The 20,709-nt window shown below is 42.9% G+C and overlaps 1 protein-coding gene across 6 annotated transcripts in view; it reads right to left on the bottom strand.

The window, feature by feature from the left end:
- Positions 1-20,709, bottom strand: part of ITSN1 (intersectin 1) — a 1,645,471-nt gene that overhangs the window by 1,519,929 nt on the left and 104,833 nt on the right. For all 6 annotated transcript variants that reach the window (XM_086935345.1, XM_086935347.1, XM_086935346.1 and 3 more), the window contains exon 2: positions 11,013-11,076. In XM_086935345.1, coding sequence (XP_086791471.1) covers positions 11,013-11,040 — 28 coding nt within the window. In that variant the 5' untranslated portion in view covers positions 11,041-11,076. The remainder of the gene's footprint in view (positions 1-11,012; positions 11,077-20,709) is intronic.

Genomic DNA, 20,709 nt, shown 5'->3' with positions numbered 1-20,709 from the left:
TCTTATGTTGATTATATTTATCTGACGGACAATAGGTTATTGGATCCTTTGAACAGGGTGTACAACATACATTTGTAGCCCTCAGTGCCGAACCTCAGAGGTAACTTAAAAAAAAAAAATCAAAGATTGCCCACCTCAATTACCTATTTTTGGGATACGAGTTATCAAGTAAAGGAAAAAGCCTGGCAGCTAGTTTTTTCTTTTCTTTTTTTTAAAGTGCATTGCTCCAACCTCCAAAAACTCTGAAACGTTTACTTTCCTTTTTAGGATTCCTAAATGTTGGCAGAACATACCTTTTGGATTACGCAGAAAAGGTAAAACCTTTCTACGACCTAATCAGACCTGATTTCTCGGATCAACATTGGATACAGGAAAACACAAATTCTCAGTTCCGTAAAAGCGGATATGATAGCTTCAAAACATCTACACATGTGTAAACACTATCTGGTGATCCGTGTAGTCACAGATCAGTCAGGGTACACTTACCACACCTTCAAGGAAGGCAAAACAGTACCCAGAGCATACAAACCACATTTGTACACAAACGCTGGAATGCGTTTTGCAACCACTGAGAAAATACTGACAGCAGTTCAGATAGCTATAGTGAGAGAAAGAGCACTAACTCAGGGGAAACGCATAATTGTCATGACTCCAGTATCAACCTTGGAGGTTGTTACAAAAGCAAGTGTTCCAAATGCAAAAGCATTGCATCCACAATGGATAGAATGGGCGAATCCTCTCACTGCAGCAGATGCAGACTGCACATTTGATTCTACATTAAAAACACAAGCATTCCTGCAGTACAAACAAGAATATCTTCTCCCGAAATTAAATTATGCCTCTATATCAGTATGAATACATCATCTACACAGACAGATCTGCACAGCACGCCATAGGAAGTAAACATACAGTGCAGCATGTTTGATTGTGAAAGGACGTGTGCTGGATGGCAAGCTCTGTCCTAGCAATACACAGATGCAGTCTCTTGGAGATTGCACAGCACAGAAGGCAGAACTGAAAGCCCTGATACTGGCACTAGAAAATACAGAGCGGGAATTCCCCCCACTCATTGTGTGCAATTTGTTTTACTGTGTCCAGTCATACAATGAATATCTCCACTATTTGGGTCAGAATGGGTTTAGAGATTCCAAAGGTTACACAATAAAGCACACGTTGGTGTGGGAACAAGTGGCAGAGTGAAAAAAGGCTTGCCACAGGCTCATGTAATTCACACATTGAGTCATCAGACTGTAGGCGTACACGTTGAAGGTAATTCACTGGCTGATAAAGCCGCCAAGGAGACGTTTTTCACTACGAGGACATGTAAAACTGAAAAATACATGTCATACTTTTTAAATACACTGCCCTCTGGACTGTTCAGGGTTTACCCTAGGATGTACTAAAAAGGAAGGTTTGGTCCTGGCAAGAGGTCAACTTGCCAGGTCAACATGGCAGTTTAAAACTGCACACACAGGCAATGCAATGGCAGGCCTGAGACATGTTTAAAAAGACTACTTAAATGGGTGGCACAATCAGTGCCGCAGGCCCCCTAGTAGCATTTAATGTAGAGGCCCTGGGCACATGTCCATTACTAGGGACTTGTAAGTAATTTAAATAGGCCAATTGTGTAGAAGCCAATGGTAACACATTTTAGGGAGAGAGCACATGCACTTTAGAACTGGTTAGCAGTGGTAAAGTGGCCAGATTTCAAGAGCCAAGAAAACAATAATTAATTATACAGGAGAGGAGGAAGGCATAAGGTTTGGGGGTGACCATACAGAAAGGACCATTTCCAACACGGACTATATTTTATGATAGTTAATTAATGCTAAAAAAATAAAGTACCCCATCAAAACACCAAAAACCCACGTGTGTGCTGCATGATTAACATTTGTGTTGCTACAAACATTTGCTAATCCAAGCTACAATATACTCAGGGGATATGATGCATGTTCTCCTGATTTTGGACTGGTTTAATAATATTGATGAGAGAAGGAACTATAACATGGCTATTTCAATTTTCTGGTTAGCTGTTGAAATTCACACTCAGGATTATTGGTATGTAGTCCTAAAGTTACAGGTCTTTGCCATACTGGGGAGTCTTGATTGCATTAGTGAAGAACATTAACATACCGATAACACTTCACCTGCATTGGCCCAGGTGGATCCATGTAATCCTCTGTGAACAGTAGCTTTTGATATCCTAAAGAGCCCATTTGCATACATGACAAAATAATTGGCCAAGAGGTTAATAGACCAAGGTACTTACCTTAAGTAAATCTCTTTTTTTTAGTATAGACCATATAAAAGCAGAGTCAACTTCTGAATATTTCCGTAGGAGTCAGACTGGATCCTGAAAATATTAAGTAGTCACCCCTATGCGGTGGTGGCTCCGCAACGGCCACGTTCTGCACCGGAAGTGACATTTGCAGGCCTACATAGGTCCCACCCATGAAAACTGACATCAGTTACTTTCTGATTTGTTCGCACCTGCAATGATTGGTTGCAACCAATGTACAGAAATATTACTTCGAACCTTTTTAGGTGGAAAAGAATCCTGTTCACAGGAAGAGAGGGTCAGTGGGGAATCTGCAGGTAGATAGTCTCTACGTGAAAGAGTGTCACCAAAAGTGAATAACTTGTTCTTCTCAGAGACTTCTAACTGCAGATTCCCTAGCGAATAGATACTAAAGCAGGTGGTTGGTCTGTGAACATGCTCAAACCAAACATTTCTGTAGGATTGAGCGCACAAGCCTTACAGAGGCTCCTTTTTAACCAACAACGTGTAGAAGATTTTAATGCAGAACACGATCCAGTGAGAGACTGTACTCCTTTGCACTACCTTGCCTTTCTTTGCCCCAGTGAATCCAATAAAAAGCTTATCATCCACACGGTGTTCTCTGGTATGACTGATGTAAAACCAAATAACCCGTTTTAGATTTAGCCAATGTAATCTCTCTTCCTCCTTACAGGGGTGAGGCAAACAAAGAGTGTCAGGAGAGTAATGGGTTGCCCGATGAAATAGAAGTCACAAACGTTGGCAAAAAGGAGGCAGGTGTCCTAGGAACCAACTTGTCTGGGTAGAAAGTTGTATAAGGAGGGTTAATAGACAGCTGCGGCCTAAGCCGGTAAGGGTGGTGGGGCCGGGTTGGGGGGAATTTTGACAGACGATGACAATGGAAACTTAATTATTTATTTAATTTCCCCTTGTGGTCATCTGTCAACCACGAGCCCGTCGCTCTTACCTGCATGGGCCGCTGCTGTTAATAGAGGGCCTGTAGCTTGCTCACCCTAGTTTTCGTGCCATGTGTCTTAGCACAGGGTCCACAACCCCACTCTCTCCTGCTTGTTGTAGTATCACATGGTGGTTGTTTTGTTTTGAAGGCTTTCAATCGTAGAAAATGTATCACAGTTGGGCCTCTGCCAGGCACTAGAGGGCTCTCCCAAATAGCCATGCAACACGAAAGTGAGGCATCAGTAATCACTGTTCGTTCTAGGAAGGTAGGGGAAAGAGGTCTGCATGTGACCCAATCGTGGTCCAGTAGCCACCACTGCAAATATTTTGCAGTCTACTCTGAAATCTGGATTTTAAATGAGAGATTTCCCCAGTGCTGTGCCCACTGTTTTCAAATCAAACTGCAGAGACTTCACATGCTATCTGGGGGTGACAGACTGGTGGCCTCCTGAATCACGCTAGTCAGAGCAGCCACAGAGTCATCATCACTGAAATGCAGGACCAAGGCTGAAACATCAGGATCCTAACCCGAATGTCCTAGGCTCTCCGCTCCTGTGGGGGGTGATGTATGTGCCATGTCACGAATGGCTCAGATGAAAGGGAGCAACTGTGAAGGGATCGGGCAGGACATCTGCACATTAATAGTGAACCCCAACAATGTTAAAAGGTTAGCTGTAGTCTGGATGTGGGTAACAAATATCTGGGGACAGCCGGCCTTCAGCAGCGAGTTATCAAGGTTGGATAAGACCGCAGCGCATGACCTCTTATGGCGAGCTGCAACCACGCTATCTCTATTGTGAACACCCAAGAGGCGCTGAGGAGGTCAAAGGGAAACACAGCAACCAGGAAATGCACCTACCATGAATTGCTGTTAATGCCTGCGGGCCTTCTGGACGCAGATGTGAAAATCAGTGTTGTATAGTTCCAGGGTTACAATCCAGTTTGCAGGGTGCAGGGTACATAATACCTGGGCCAAGGTGAGTATCTTTATTTTTCCCTCCGGAAAATGGCATTGAGAGGGCAAAGGTCTAAAACAGGGACCTTTTGACACCAGAAAGTAGTCGGAATGGCATCCACAACCTACTTCTGGTGTTGGTACCCTCTTTATAGCTTCTTTGACCAAAAGAGCCTTCATTTCTTACCGGAAAAGAAATAACGGCGCTGTTCTGATAATTGTGGAAACGCCATCAGAGGTTTCGAGAAGTGGTAACGATTCACCACGCCGGATGATATGCAACACGCACTTGTCTGAGGTAATGGCCTGCCATCCTGACAAAGTGCTGGATCCCGCCTCCTGCATGGTGGCTGTGTGTCTCCAAGGACACGCTAAGAACGCTTAGGGGCTACGGCAGCTGGAAGGGTAGCTGATTGGGCCATATTCTCTATGATGTCCATGAGATCTGTTGGTAGCCTGGTCACGAAAGGGCTGATGAGATTGATGAGTCGGTTTCAGCTGTTGCCGATGTGGAATGCCCCTACCATAGCCACAGATGGGAGTGAAACTAAGTGTGGTTGGCATGGCAGTGCAAACGGGCAAAAGGAACACAGTATGGCCCTGCCTTCTTTAACACCATCGATGCTAGTGTTATTTTCCTCCTGCGCTGATCCTTTAAAATTCCCATTGTTCATGACGAGCTGGGCTCGTCATCAGTGTTTGAGGAGGCTACACCATGACGAGCCCAGCTCGTCATCAGCCTCGAAGGGGTTAAAACACTCCAGAGCTGAATCTGCCATATACCTAAACAGACAGGAGATGTCACACAGCATGTCCATCAGACTAGCCTAACATCTCCCGAAAAGACAGGGGCCATATCCAAGCATGCTCATGGATGGCCACAGTGATGCCAGTGGCTCTGCCCACAGAGTCAATGGAATGAACCTCGCAACAAATCATGAACTTGGCTGCATCACGCCCATCATGAACGTCCCCCAAAAGATGGCATGAGCCTTCTTTGGGATGACTGGCAAACCCTCAGTAAGCGGGTGCAATAAGCAGTGTGTGTGTAAAACACCCTGGGAGGAAACCAGCATTCCTACACTGTAATGCGACACTTAGATGAGGAAACTTCCTTCCAAAATGTCTTAATACCGTGGAAGGGATTCACGGTCCGGAGGAGTAGTGAGAAATGCATTTGGGTTTACCTTTCTGGCGAAATCCTGCACCACCAAGCTCCGAGGTGAAGGATGCTGGGTCAGAAAAGCAGGACCCCCAGATGCAGGGTGAGGACGATGAGCCATCAGGCGGTAGACCGGGGTCCCTGAACAGGGCTTAGCCCAATGTCCTAAGAGGGTGCCTGTGAGGGCCTTATTAAAGAGAAGTAAGAGCTCAGAACTAGTCGGACCCAGTTGAAGCATCTTAGTCAATACTTTAGTTTTAACCTCCTGAGCGGGGACCTCTAGATCTAAGACTTCAGCAGCTTCATGGAAAATGTAGCACTCTTCAGTGGTAAGACCTACAGATGAGAGCAATCTAGTGTCTGGAGAAGTGAGCAGTACACAGGTATCTTGGCTCATGTCAGTTATCCTCATGGTAAGCCTGAGCAAAATCACCAGTATCGTACATGCTATTATCGAAATCTGTCCCAAAAAGTTCATGTATAAGATGTATTCCTTTAGGAAAGGGCACAGTGTGCCTCAGAAGGATTGGTGTGTGTGTGTGTACCGTAATAAGCAGCATCAAGCGCTGCCTCAGTCCAGGTCGGTACGGTGCCATCTAGGAGTCGGACAGCATTATGGGTTGGGTGGTGTCATTCAGCGGCTGTGCATCACGCTCTGCCGTGAGGCGTGGCGCTGAGATGATGTTCAGCACCGAAGCTGGAACGGATCCAGGAAGAGATACAGAGGGCCCAAATGGTGTTGGGTGAGGTCCCACCAGCAAGAGATCATATGGGAGGCCTCTAGACGTGTCAGAGGAAGCCAATGTTGTGCAAAAAATGCATAGCCTCACCTTCTAGAATGCTTTAATTTTTTGAACAATTGTCCTGGACCAAAAAAATTAAAAAATATTGTGCTGGCAAGGGGTTGGATTAGGAATCGGCACAATGACACCCTTGTGTACTCTCAGGAGACGGAGAATGAAATGGTGAGGAATCTATGATTAACAAGTCTCCATCAGAAAGACAGATTAATAAAGACATCAAGAGTGAATAACTTTTAGCAAGACACTAGTTAAACAGTTAACAAGCCCCATCCAAAAGAGATAGGGTATCAAATTTGTGTTTGTTGTTTAACGCAGCAAATTTTTGTGTTTCTTCGTAGTTTACGCCAAGGAGCTATTAAGGATATTGTTTCCTCCAATTAGCCAATTTGCTATCAAGCTGTCCAGTTGTGCAGTGGTTCATGTGAGACATAATCTAGCAGAGCCCATACATAACCCACCTATCATCCTGGGCTATCATCTAGTCAAAAGAGCATTCATATCATGGAAAGCAATTGTTCAGTTATTCCTTCAAGCCTGCCAAAGCCTCTGATTAATGCTTATCTGGATTTCCATCATGCAGATGTTCTTTACAACCTCCACTTATTAATGGTTTTAAAAAACGAACTAATAACAATCATTACAACAAATATGTCTATGTACAGCATACAAGGCATAATTTCGCCGAGACGAAAATAAAGACTTAGATTTTAGCTTGAGCATCTTTAAGGGGGTAGTTACACAGATAAGGAACCGAAGGTCTCTAAGTGAGGGAGTGAATTCACTAAAGTGACTTCAATGTCTAAAAGGTAGCTGTAACCCTTCTCAACAGAGGTGGAAGCAGAACGTGTCTGTAAGTCTATTAATCCTTAATATTTAACCCTTTAGAGACTGGCTTAGCCCACACCTGGTAGAGTCACAGTGTGGCATGAAACATTGCAATTTGAGAACCTAATAATAGCATAGCATAGCATAGCATAGCATAAGCATGATTAAACAAAATTTCTAAACGGACAAGCTTTTGCCTCTTTTTCTAAAGGATAACAATCATTGGCAAAACCAATGTCTGTTCGCATCTGTGATATACCGTAGACAGCTGAAGTGGTCTATAACCAGATACTAAAAAAGTTCTTGTTGCAAAATAGCCACCGATACACAAAGCCTTCCAAAAGGTTAGATCCCTTATTTCACAACAGTACACAATTACTTCACCATGAAGTTGAAACCAAGGGTGGAAGAATGGCTATCTCCTTACCAAATCTGTGTAAAGTTAGTAGCTACATGTAAAAAAATGTTTCATCACCTTACATAACAAAAAAGCAATACATAATTTGCCTTCCATTATACTCTCGCATTTAGCTTAATGCCTAACAGGACATGGGCAGAATTCTATTTTCACCTGAAATCTATTCTTGGAGAATGGTGTGGCTATAAATGGAGGTTGGGCTTTCCTCCTGCGGTAAAGTTGACCTGGGTGCCCAATTGATCAGGAGATAGTTATAGAAATGGTATAGCTAGCCTAGCCGGCAACAATGTGCAGCTTCTGCTAATCCTAAAGGTAGCTCATTTGTTCGGATGCAAACCTATTGCACTCAAACTGTAGCATGCCAGCCGAGCCCTGGAATTAGAGCAGGCCATTACAGGGATGAAAAAGCCTAGACTCCCAATGGTACTCTATAACTACACTGACCTCTTTACAAATCTCATGAAAATTGAAGCCCACTGTGCTGAATTAAATTGTATCTAAGAAATTTTGATCAATGTCCCAGGCAGACCAAATTTATGTGGAAGCGAAACATTGTGTGTTACCACCCTTCATGTGAGATCCAAAGTGCATGCAGTACCATGTCTTGGAGAATTGACAAAATCAATTGCATCAAAATTACTCAAGCTGCATGAATGGCAAACAGAGGGCTACAATTGGTTATTGAAGCTTGTGACTATTTGCACTTTGTCACTTTTAGGTGATACATGGAAAATATACTAAACAAAAAAAAAAACACAAAAACAGACAAAAATAAAGTAACATTGTTTCAGACCACATGCATACAAAACATTGCTACACTCCCATCAAAGAACCCACCTGTTACATCTAATCGAATTTCTAGATGGGTTCACTGCCACACGTAGGACCACTCAGCATAGAAGTCTCATATTCAGCATCCACACCAAAAAGGCACTGGAAGAGCCTCAACTTGTCAGCACTTATCAAACCCATTTGACACCAATTGTTAATGCCGATCACTGGCAGTCTAGGACAGAATAATCACAACTTATTATTTTACACCATGTAACTGCTTGCATGGGCCAATACTCCTCAAAACTTCCAGTCGATCACTTCCGCCTTGCTTACTGGTGAACTAACCAAACTAGTCATCCTGACCATCACAGATGCCTGCCCAGTCCTCAAATACTCGGGAGTTATCTAGCCCAGAAACTTGTAGTCTCTTGTGGCAGTAGATCATCCCTGAGCTCCAGGAATCCTCTTCTGAAACCGCAACGATTTGCCAAGAAAAGACTTTACAACCAGACCTTCTCAGGAATGTCCCCTAGAATCTGGAATGCTTTGTCCCCAGAATTAAGACTGAACCTTCCACTGCTTCCTTCAAAAGAAAAGTGAAATCGATTCTCGTGGCCAAATTTACCTGATCTACTCGCATCTCAGTATATTTTATTCGCTAGTTGTATTATCGACCACTATGTATAGGTATCACTTATATTTTTCCGATGTTTAGTATTGGTTTCTTACATCTGCCCTGTAAAGCGCTCTGATACCCGCGAGGGTCTGGTCCGTGCTATATAAAACCTTCACAATAAAATAGATAAAATAAACCTTGAGATTTATCCCTCTATATTTTCCAGATTTTCTTTTTTTTTTTTATTTGTGCTCATTTCTCAGTAAGCGAACCGATGTCTCATTTTGATAGGATTTGATAGGATCTGCTTGTTTGGGAATGCTTTTTGTGGTTGTTGCATTTTCTGCTTCTGGCTAATCATACAATGCTCCCACTGTTGATTGTGCTCGCTTCTGGGATTTACTGTTTCAATGCACTCAGCACTCCATATGTTCAGCGCACCATATGTTTAAGAGCAGGTTCCCTCTGTACTACTCTACCCCTTAATTGCTCTTTGGCGCCCTTCCCCTGCCCAGTTGTCCTTGCCCATGTATGTTTGACAGTGGTTTCCCTCCTGTACATATCCCCCTCCTGCAGTTGTTCTTTGTCGCCCTCCCCCTTCTCGGTTATGCTCGCCTGTGTGTGCTCTTCCTATTGTCTCATGTAGTGGTGTACCTGTAGCGCTGGAGGGCCTGCAATTCCACTCCACAACACAATTCCGCTAGACACCATATATATTCAATTCACAAAACATATTTCAACATCATAACTCAAAATTCAACAGCACTCCACACATTAAACTCTGCTACATAACATTCCACAACACAAAATACAATTCCACATAATTCCAGTACACTCAAACACATAATTACTACCCAAATAATACAACTGCACACCATGCACATAATTCAACTATGCAAAACCACTCCACACAATTCCAATCTAACCCACATAATTCCAATGCACACCACATACATTTACTCCAATACGATAGGTAAGAGACATTTACACCGCCAATAGCGCTAATTCGGTTTTTTTTAACTCCCAAACACACAGATCTGCAGTTTAACTCCTACCTATTTGTTCTTTTTCATCACCACAAAGGTAAAGCTATCCACACAGTTCCACAATACACACTTCAACTCCACATGTCCAATCAAAACCACCTAATTCGACACGAAACCACATAATACAAAACAGCACAATAACACAACACAAACATCCAATCCAAACAATTCCACAATTTACCACCAAATTCAACAGCACACACCATAATTAAACTTCACTACATACCACTCCACAACACAAAATACCACTCCACATAATAACACTCCATAACAGTCCCACTCCACATAATTCCAGCACACTCAATACCATATAATTACTATCCACAATTCCACAGCACACCACGACACACAATTCCACTACACAAATCCACTCCACACAATTCCACGACACACAATTACACAACTAACTAATCCAACCCACACAATTTCACATACATACACCCCATAACATAGGTAAAAGATATTGCCATTTACTTTGCCAATAGCTCTAACACAAACAAAAGCGAGATTTATTGCATTTCCAATGCTAGTTTGCTTATTTTAACATACACTTTCTATGAATCTATTTTTTAGTGTCTTACTGGTATAACTTTTAATGTTTTATATAGCTCTATATTTATATAGAGATATATATAGAATTGTTAAAGAGAGAGAAGTATGGTGTTTACTTTTGCTTGGTCCTCAAGCTTGCAATGTGTATCCAGGGAGCGCATTTAAGTGTTGAGGTGACGGATAAGTCATTCTGCTAATAGACGCTACAGAGGAAGGTTGTACCAGTTTCCCTCCCACCAAATAAAGGTGTTGGTAATCGATTTGCTTCTGCATGCTCATCACAGAGGCAGATCCCAGGGAGTTCATGGATCAAGATTGTTGAATCAATTAAGAAAATCTTCACAGCCGAACCAAAGAACAACCTTTTCAGAAAGGGCCTACGAAAGGCCATGACAACTGAGCTGTTCCAGCATGCATTCAACTAAACCATCCACACCCTGGTTAGAGACTGAAAAGTATCCGCCTTTCTACGAATGAACTTGAACTCTTCCGTTTTGTATTTCATATAGCTTTGAGGTAGCCGAAGGGAGCCCCAAACCCCTCAATAAAAACTCCTAAATAAATAAAACCATATGTATGATGAGCAATCATACAACAAACGCAAAACTTTCCACAATAAAACTTACCCCCAAAAGGTGTTGAAAATTGAGCCATGATTCAAGGAACTTTCAGCGTGGTAGTAGCCGGTGCCTGAAAAACATAATTAGTGGTTAGTATAGGAGAAGTATTCAAAAATATGTATTCTTTTATTAATTTATATTATGCACAGAGGAGTACATCTCTTTCTCACGCCCTCCCATCGCTTCGCCTGCTCCCTCTCTCTCCCTTGCACTCCTTGTCCACCCCCAATGGATTTAAATATCTATTTGAAAGTATTCAAGGTGGAAGGCTGGAAGGCTGGGAAAGGTAGTTCAAGAATCCCTTTTTCAGCCCCTGTAATTTCTTCACTTGAGCACTGACTGCCAAGATGGTGTTAGAGATGGTAAGACTATGGTGGGTAGACAAGTGGAGGGGAACGAGCATAGAGGAGGATTGTCCAACCAGGTTTGAAGGGGTAAGGTTGTGGACAGATTAAAATACTAGAGTAAATCATTTGTAGCGGGACTTCTTTTGCACTAAACCCTGCTTAGCGGATGACTACAGTAACAGGCTCAGCAGGGTAGACGAGGCAAAATGGAGGGCTTTTCAACACATATACCTTGTAGCTTAAACCACCACATATACCCTAATCCAGTGGTTCTTAACCTTTATGTGGACCCCCACTTAATCATTAGAGGAAGCCTGGTGACCTCCACTAAGTCATTACTGGAAGCTGCGGCACTAGCCTAAGCATTTGATTGCATAAACCACAAAAGATGCAGAAATAAGCATTAATCGAACAAATACTCAAATGATAAATATTTTATTTCATTCATAAACATTAACAAGCACTGGCGTTGCCAATAGGTCTCGCAGTAGGAAAGTTGGAGCTATTACAATTGCAAATAACAATGCCTTTTATTTTTGTTTTCATTTTAAAAACATAAAGGGCTTTGTCATTTACAAAACTAATAGCTCCAACTTTCCTACTGCGAGACCTATTGTGCACTGCACAGTGTGGGTGAAAGTGGCGTTGCGTGGGTGAAAGTGGCGTTGCGTGGACGAGTGAGTGAGTGGCGTTGCGTGGACGAGTGAGTGAGTGGCGTTGCGTGGACGAGTGAGTGAGTGGCGTTGCGTGGACGAGTGAGTGAGTGGCGTTGCGTGGACGAGTGAGTGAGTGGCGTTGCGTGGACGAGTGAGTGAGTGGCGTTGCGTGGACGAGTGAGTGAGTGGCGTTGCGTGGACGAGTGAGTGAGTGGCGTTGCGTGGGCGAGTGGCGTTGCGTGGGCGAGTGGCGTTGCGTGGGCGAGTGGCGTTGCGTGGGCGAGTGGCGTTGCGTGGGCGAGTGGCGTTGCGTGGGCGAGTGGCGTTGCGTGGGCGAGTGGCGTTGCGTGGGCGAGTGGCGTTGCGTGGGCGAGTGGCGTTGCGTGGGCGAGTGGCGTTGCGTGGGCGAGTGGGGTTGCGTGGACGAGTGGGGTTGCGTGGACGAGTGGGGTTGCGTGGACGAGTGGGGTTGCGTGGACGAGTGGGGTTGCGTGGGTGAGTGGGGTTGCGTGGGTGAGTGGGGTTGCGTGGGTGAGTGGGGTTGCGTGGGTGAGTGGGGTTGCGTGAGTGGCGTTGCGTGGGTGAGTGTGGTGTTGCATGGGTGAATGTGGGCTTGCGTGGGTGTGAGTGGCGTTGCGTGTCTGAAAGTGGTGCTGTGTGGGTGAAAGTGGCACAGAGCCTTTAATGTGGCCTGGCGCAGGAGAAATGCTGCTGCTGCTGATTAAATATAAAAAGTGTTTAGGGAGTCACGGCTGCCAAGTGTAACAAGGCAGTGCTGGGAGGGGGGCTGCGCACCTACTGAAGTACTCTGGTTGCACGGCCTGCGGCCGTGTGAAGTGATAAGCCTTTGAAGTACACAGGCATGTGCGTTGCGTGTCTGAAAGCGGTGCTGTGTGGGTGAAAGTGGCACAGAGCCTTTGATGCGGCCTGGCGCAGGAGAAATGCTGCTGCTAATTAAATATAAAAAGTGTTTAGGGAGTCACGGCTGCCGAGAGTAACAAGGCAGTGCTGGGAGGGGGCCTGCGCACCAACTGAAGTGCTCTGGTTGCATGGCCTGCGGCCGTGTGAAGTGATAAGCCTTTGAAGTACACAGGCATGCTGTGACAGAGTTGTGAGAGGTCTGGCAGGGAACAGATGGCCTGGCCGTGAAGCAGGGGGCGGGGCAGCGCTGGGGAAGCCTGTGGGAGGGTGATTGATGCCTTTGATGTGGGGAGGGAGGAGAGCCTTTTGCGAGCCTTGTGCAGGAGAAATGCTGCCGATGCGCGTGCATGTTTAATCACGTGATTCACGTGAACTGAAAGAAAACCGCGGCTGAAAGCCCGTGGTTTAAAGAGGATTTTGACGACATGAATTCTCGCTCCGCTCAATGCGCTTGTGCGCATTGATAGGTCGCGAGACCTAAAAACAAAAACAAAAAATTATGGGAAAGTTGGAGCTTTTCCAAGTTCAGCTAAGGTCATGTTTGCCGCACTTGCGCTGCTTCCATGAATCAATCTCAGGAATTAAACTTAATGTTTAGCCTCCAATTACGTCGCGCTGTAGGCGCGGTAGCATTTCATCCTATTCCTCACCCCATCACCCTCACGCGACCTAATTTCCCCACACGCCCTTTCAGATTCCCATACCCTTCACCACCCCTCTAGCTCATAACTCGGATGTACTTTATTTTCATTTCAATTGCTCATCACACAACCCCATTGATCGGCATTTTAATTGATAACATCACATACCCATTGTTACCGCATTGCTTACCCCTACCCATCTTCCTTACAGCGCTCCGTGACAAAGGGCCCCCTGCCCGAAATGCATTGGAGGAGTTCACACTTATCTTCTTGAAGGAATGAAATTATGCTATGGATTGATATGCTGTTAATATCACCGATAAGTCACTAACTTGAATATCTGTGAATAAAACACAGTACTTGGATCACAACTTCTTTGAATCATTTTTATGATCACATACGAAGTGCCTCACCAGGGGATGTATTTGCATTGTTTTGCGTACACTACCAGTCTTCATGAACTTTTGGCGCTTTGACGGAAGCACCACCCTTGAGAGCACCCAAAGCTGAACAGACTTCTATGAACTTTGGTTTACTATTGCTGTGCACCTACTTCCTTTTCCTTTTCATAGCCTCCAATTACAAAATTCCTTCACTTTCACAGAACGTTCCAAAATGTTACATTCTACTAAAGCAAAGCATATTCCATACATTAACAACTGCAGTTGATGCTACTTTCACCCCACACTCTCCATGCAGCCACATCACCCCCACTTATTGTTTACACACCTATATGGATACTACACCCCACATCTTCAAACGTCATCATTACCTACACTATCCAACCATTGATTATACACTGCATCATCACCTTAAACAAACTGCCTCACATACCATATCACAAAGGCACAACACTACCACATGCATCCTAAACAAATGCATATTACAGAAAATATCAACACTACACTAGTTATCGCCATACAACACCAACATAATGGCAAACAGATCCGTTCCACTGTGATCAGGGTTTATAAACTGCAGCTATTTATAGTGTGCCGACTGCGCTTCCCCGATCATGCTCTTCAGTAATTATCCTGCAGAACTGATTTCCGCATGTACACCAACAATAGTCTGGAGCACCAGCCAGTTAGGTTAGTAATCCCAGGATAAACGTAGACTCCGTTTATTTTGCCTACAGGTAAACAATGCAACAGAGAATGCACCCTTCCATCTACACTGCATCCTCTTCCCCCTGCTGATACAGCACCACACAGAAATGCTTAGACTAGAACAGTAAGTGGAATTTTGGACAAGTTTTGAACATCTAGCTCACATTTTCTCAGCATTCTCGGAGTCCAAGAATACTACGATCAATGAATTACCAATCTTTTGGAATCAGAACAGTAATCAATGGGATATTCTCGGGGTCAGTTGACCCAACATCTAGCTAACAGTTAATCTCATCCAAGTAGTTTAGACACGAACCTCAGAATTCCATTTGATAGCTTCCTCGCATGTACCTTAGCTTCATTTTATCTAAGTACCATGAACATCAGTTAGGCACCATCATCTGAGTGCTGCTTTTTGGGAACAACCAATATCATAGTTGGTACCTTTTTTCGTACATTAAACTGAAACTTTGACTAGGTCTTTGTCCTGGAATGTGATTTTCATAAGGGGTTAATTCTCTTAGAGTCATGATATGCCTCAACACACTGCTCTGAACATATGCAGATTTAGAAAAGATTGCGAAAATAGATTTAATTTCTCAATCATCTGTGAACCTTGCCAGTCTGGTGCCTGTCCAGCTATGCCATTTGATTCCTAGACTTGCTTGGATATTCATATGTTTCAAGGGAATTGTTCCTATAATCTTCATTCCAGTGAGAATTCCCTCTAGTGATTTATACATCCCCCAAATCATTAGACTTTCATCCAGGTCTCTGGTGGTCAATACAAGAAGGGTGCTCCTAATTATAAGAAATGCTTCAGTTTCTACCCTCTTGGTCATTACCACTTTCCATAGTCTGTCTACACACCATAGGAGGTGAAATCGTCTCTTGCCACAAGACCTAGAAGTTCTCATACATGTGGATCGATTAAGTCGTAGGCATTACAAGTACTATATAATCCAAGACTTTTTCCCTAAAGTAATAAGCCTTACCAACTAGCATGCATTTTCCCTGCAAAAATGCATACCGACTAGCCAGTGTTTTGTTTCTGGTAGAAATAACGGGTCAAGCCTTGGAAACACAGAGTTAATGTCTGGACAAAAGCAAAACAGAATTTCGTTAGTTGTGATCATTTCACACATTCTTTAAGTCGACTGGCTCAGAGAAAGGTATTATCTCTGTGAGGTTCCCAAGTACCGGTCACATTTCCTCTAGTCTTCCAAGGATTAGACTTGTGAAAACTTATTATTGAAGTCTCCTACAACGGTTAGCATACTCAAAGTATTTGAGAGCAGGATCTGTATGGAAGAGAGCTGGAATGTCAATCTTAGGATCTAATCAAGAAATTCTGGTGACAATGGGAGGTATACATGTTTGGAAGCGTAAAGGGCAGATCCTACCACGAGCTTGTCACCTATTGACCCGCTTGATATTGTGACGCCTAATCAATTGGCAAGAGAAATGATTTTGTAAAAAAACGTAGCCACGCCCCTTAATCCACTTACGACCCGTGTGTGTTTCTATAAAGTCACAAATACCTAAGAGATAGTGCTATGAGGTATGGTTTAGGTCGTCAAAGATATTGAAAATTCCTCCTCTTAGTGTTGTCTTCAGGTTATTTACATTTCAGGTAGGGGCATTAGATCTGGGCACCCTCCCCTGTTCCAGCAGTAACTACCTAGCACTCCAGCGAACCCATCAACCAAGAGTGTGAGGTTTGTCATTTTAAACTTGAAGCTTAGTAAACCTTGCGTGGATGGAAACTTTACCACCGGCCCTGTACCCGCCTGGTTTTGACACAATATTTTTGCAACCAAATGAAACAAAATTGATATTTTGACCTCACCTCGGAACACTTTTGTGGGTTCCACTGCCCTATCTTGCAAGATCTCCTTGCTTTTATGTAATGCGCTAGTTCACAGTTTTGAATCATTTTCAAGAGCTGTAAATGACACGTCTTACTATTGCCGCAAGTATTTAAAGCATTTAATTGATGTGCCTTGGAAGGATGAAAGGCAGAGTTGATTTTGCCATCTGCAAATCCCAACAACTGTCAATAGCAAGTGCTTAATTTGTGTAATGATGGTGGTAATTATTTCCGCTTGGGTTATGTTTCGCCATGTGAGAGGTCCCTCGGCTTTGGCAGATATAAGATCACATATTAAGTTTGCAGGTCCCGTATCTCTTGTGTTAAGCATAATGGTATTTTCAATTTTAGAAGTGTTGCCGGTATATGCTGGGAAGAGAATGAAAGAGTGGAACCACTTGGATCACCTCTTTGAGGCCTAGATTTCAATTTATTTTATTAATTTATACAACTTGTATAGCGCGCAAATACCCTAAGGGGTCTCGCCGCTGCTGGATCTAAGCTCAGGAGGGGTTCTAATTTATTATTGACTAAAAAGCCATGTTTTTAGCAGTTTCCGAAAAGTCATTAAGGATGGACTGATTTTTATATGTAGAGGGATAGAGTTCCAGAGTCTAGATACAGATACTAGGAATCGTATGTCACCCCAGTTCACTTTTATTGTTCTCGGAACTGAGAGCAGAAGAGCTGCAGATGAACGTAGCGTTCTTTTGGGCAAGTAAGTGCATAAAGCTTTTTTAAGAGAATGGGCCGGTATTATTCATAGCTTTATAGGTAATACAGAGCGCCTTAAACTTGATGAGACTCCTGACCGGAAGCCAGTGGAGTTGGCGAACAATGGGGGTGATGGAAAAAAATGTTGGTGTGCCTGTCAGAATTTGGGCGGCCGCATTTTGAATTAACTGCATTTTATTCAGAACTTGTTCTTGGGCATTTAGTAGCAAACCATTGCAGTAATCATTTTTAGAGAGTACTTAAGTACTCATTAGGGTTTTGCCTGCTCCAGAAGGAAGAAAAGGTAGTAGTTTCTTACCCATCCTCAGAGTGTAAAAGGATGAGGAGACTACTGCATTAGCATGGTTCAAAAATGATAACTTGTTGTCAAATAGTACCCCCAAATTCCTGACTTTGGTAACCGGCATTGGGGGGGCTCCTAGGTCCGATGGCCACCAGACTGGGGACCAAGACGGAGTCAGTTTTCCAAAGACCATGACCTCCGTCTTGTCAGAATTTAATTTCAAACAATTGTGATCCATCCAGGAGCTGATAGCCATCATACCTTCCTGAAAATTAGCCGCAACAGTTCCTCCATTGTTATGGATGGCCAGTACCAACTGGGTGTCATCTGCATATGATTGAATGGGTAAAAGGGCCTCCAAAGGAGTTTGTTTTAAGGATTAAATTTGATTGTATAGATGAATTAGGTGCAGGTAACTTAATTATCCTGGACTAAATTAATTTCAATAAATCAGATCAAATAACATATATCTCAAACTACCTAGACATGACACATTAAGACAATTGTTAACATAGAAACAAGTAGACATGTGTATATGCAAAAAAGTAGATTTGATCACAGTTTAAATTTTGCAGGGAAAAATACAATAAACAAAAATGTGCAACACAGGAATACAAGACAAGTGTTAGAAAATTAATCAAACTCTCTGTATAGCCTGTGACAAGCTTATCCAAAAAACAGAAGTGAGAATATTTTCTTTCGGATAAAGCAGAAGTCGACGTTTCGGTCTCTATGAGCAACTCAATGAGACCATCATCAGGACAGTGAAAATAAATATTGTAACTCCCCAAGGGCGAGAATCACTACAGGTATCTTTACTCTTTAGAATTTGACGGCTTCAGTGATGGTGATTATTCAGTCTTGGAACAGTGGCCACCTGTCGAATTCTTTAACAGGGACTCCGGTATTGCGTGGAGTTTTAATCTGTACACTTCAAAGAAGTGAGAAGGAAGAGAATGATTGCTCTCTTTAATCCTAACGCACGTCAAGGATAATTCGGTTGTGCTTACACGATCGTCTAGTAATGAACGATCTGTTGGGCTTCTACGAGTTCAAGTCGCGGGAAATCTCTACCGTCACTCTGCAGAGTGACGGTAGAGATTTCCCGCGAGTCCCTGTTAAAACTCCACGCAATACCTGAGTCCCTGTTAAAGAATTCGACAGGTGGCCACTGTTCCAAGACTGAATAATCACCATCACTGAAGCCGTCAAATTCTAAAGAGTAAAGATACCTGTAGTGATTCTCGCCCTTGGGGAGTTACAATATTTATTTTCACTGTCCTGATGATGGTCTCATTGAGTTGCCCATAGAGACCGAAACGTCGACTTCTGCTTTATCCAAAAGAAAATATTCTCACTTCTGTTTTTTGGATAAGCTTGTCACAGGCTATACAGAGAGTTTGATTAATTTTCTAACATTTGTCTTGTATTCCTGTGTTGCACATTTTTGTTTATTGTATTTTTCCCTGCAAAATTTAAACTGTGATAAAATCTACTTTTTTGCATATACACATGTCTACTTGTTTCTATGTTAACAATTGTCTTAATGTGAAGTATTGTCATGTCTAGGTAGTTTGAGATATATGTTATTTGATCTGATTTATTGAAATTAATTTAGTCCAGGATAATTAAGTTACCTGCACCTAATTCATCTATACAATCAAATTTAATCCTTAAAACAAACTCCTTTGAAGGCCCTTTTACCCATTCGATTACTTTTCACCCAGCCCCCAAAAGGTTTACTGGGTAGCTCACTTTACTCACTATATCTGCATATGATGTCACCCCAATTCCATATGTTTTAATGACCCTCGCCAAGTCCGACACATAGATGTTGAATAGTGTCGGACTTAGCGAGGATCCCTGGGGGGCATAACATGGTAGTGTAAAAACAGGGGAGTAGAAACTACCCAGTTTAACAGACTGATTGCGGCCAGACAGAAAGGAAGTCAGAAGAGATTTGGCTTTGCCCTGGATGCCAATGTGGGCTACACGGTCGATAAAGATGTTGTGATCGACCGTGTCAAAGGTCGCAGACAAGTCCAATAAAATCAGGACTGCTGCTCCTCCCTGATCCAAAATCAATCTGATCTCATCTGCTGCTTTGATCAGTGCTGTCCCCGTCCCGTGCCCTTTCCTGAACCCAAATTGAGTTTCATCAAGAAGATTATTTTGATCAATGTAATCCATCAGTTGGCAGTTCATAATCTTCTCAAATATTTTAGAGGGAAAGGGAAGAGATGCAATCGGTCGATAACTTTTGGGTTCTAAAGGATCTAAGTCTGATTTTTTCAGTAATGGTTTTATGATCGCTGTCTTCCAGATTGACGGGTAGGAGCCTGACAGAAACATAGAATTACAAATATTTGTAAGAGTTGGGGCTATCAGATTAATCACTGGTTTAAGAATCATAGGGGGACACGGGTCCAAAGGAGACACCGACTTAATACTAATCATAAGTTACTTTAACTGCAGTTGAGAAATTTGCTTGAATTCATTAAAAATTGTAAGGGAAGAGGGGTCATTCCTAATAGAACCAATGGGTTCGGTGCTCATCTTAGCCGCAAAGTTAGAAAAAATATCATTTACCTTGGATTGAAAAAAATTTGCTAGGTCATTACACAGATTTTGAGCTGGTTCTGTAGAAATACTTACTGGTGGAATAGATAGTTTTGTAATAACTTGATAGTTGTTTGGTGGAATTTTTAGCTAGTTCTATTTGCTCAAGATAGAACTTTCGTTTTTCTATAATTAGAAGCTTTCTATATTCAGTCAAGGCTTTTTTATATATATCTTTATCATTGTTATCATAGTTTCGGCGCCAGCGCCTTTCTAGATTTCTGCAATGTTGCCTCTCTAACCTAAGGGTTTCTGTGAACCAAGGGGCAGAAGGTATGTTGCGATTGGGTAGCAATTTTTTTTTAAGGTGCTAGTGCAGTAAAAGCGTTGTTGAGCCAAGCATTATAGTTCTCTGAAGCTACATTGGGGTCTATTGTTTCCTTTGGTTGAGTAGAGGCCAAAGTAGATTGTAAAATAGTAACATCTATGTTCTTCCAGTCACGGAATTGGACATGGGAACGATTAGTAGTCTGTGAATTTTTATAATTTCTAGTTACAATTGTGAACATTACAGCTGCGTGA

This window comes from Lissotriton vulgaris, chromosome 8 (genome assembly GCF_964263255.1).
Source record: "Lissotriton vulgaris chromosome 8, aLisVul1.2, whole genome shotgun sequence".
Taxonomy (NCBI): Eukaryota; Metazoa; Chordata; class Amphibia; order Caudata; family Salamandridae; genus Lissotriton; species Lissotriton vulgaris.
This window is presented reverse-complemented; position numbering and strand designations above follow the sequence as displayed.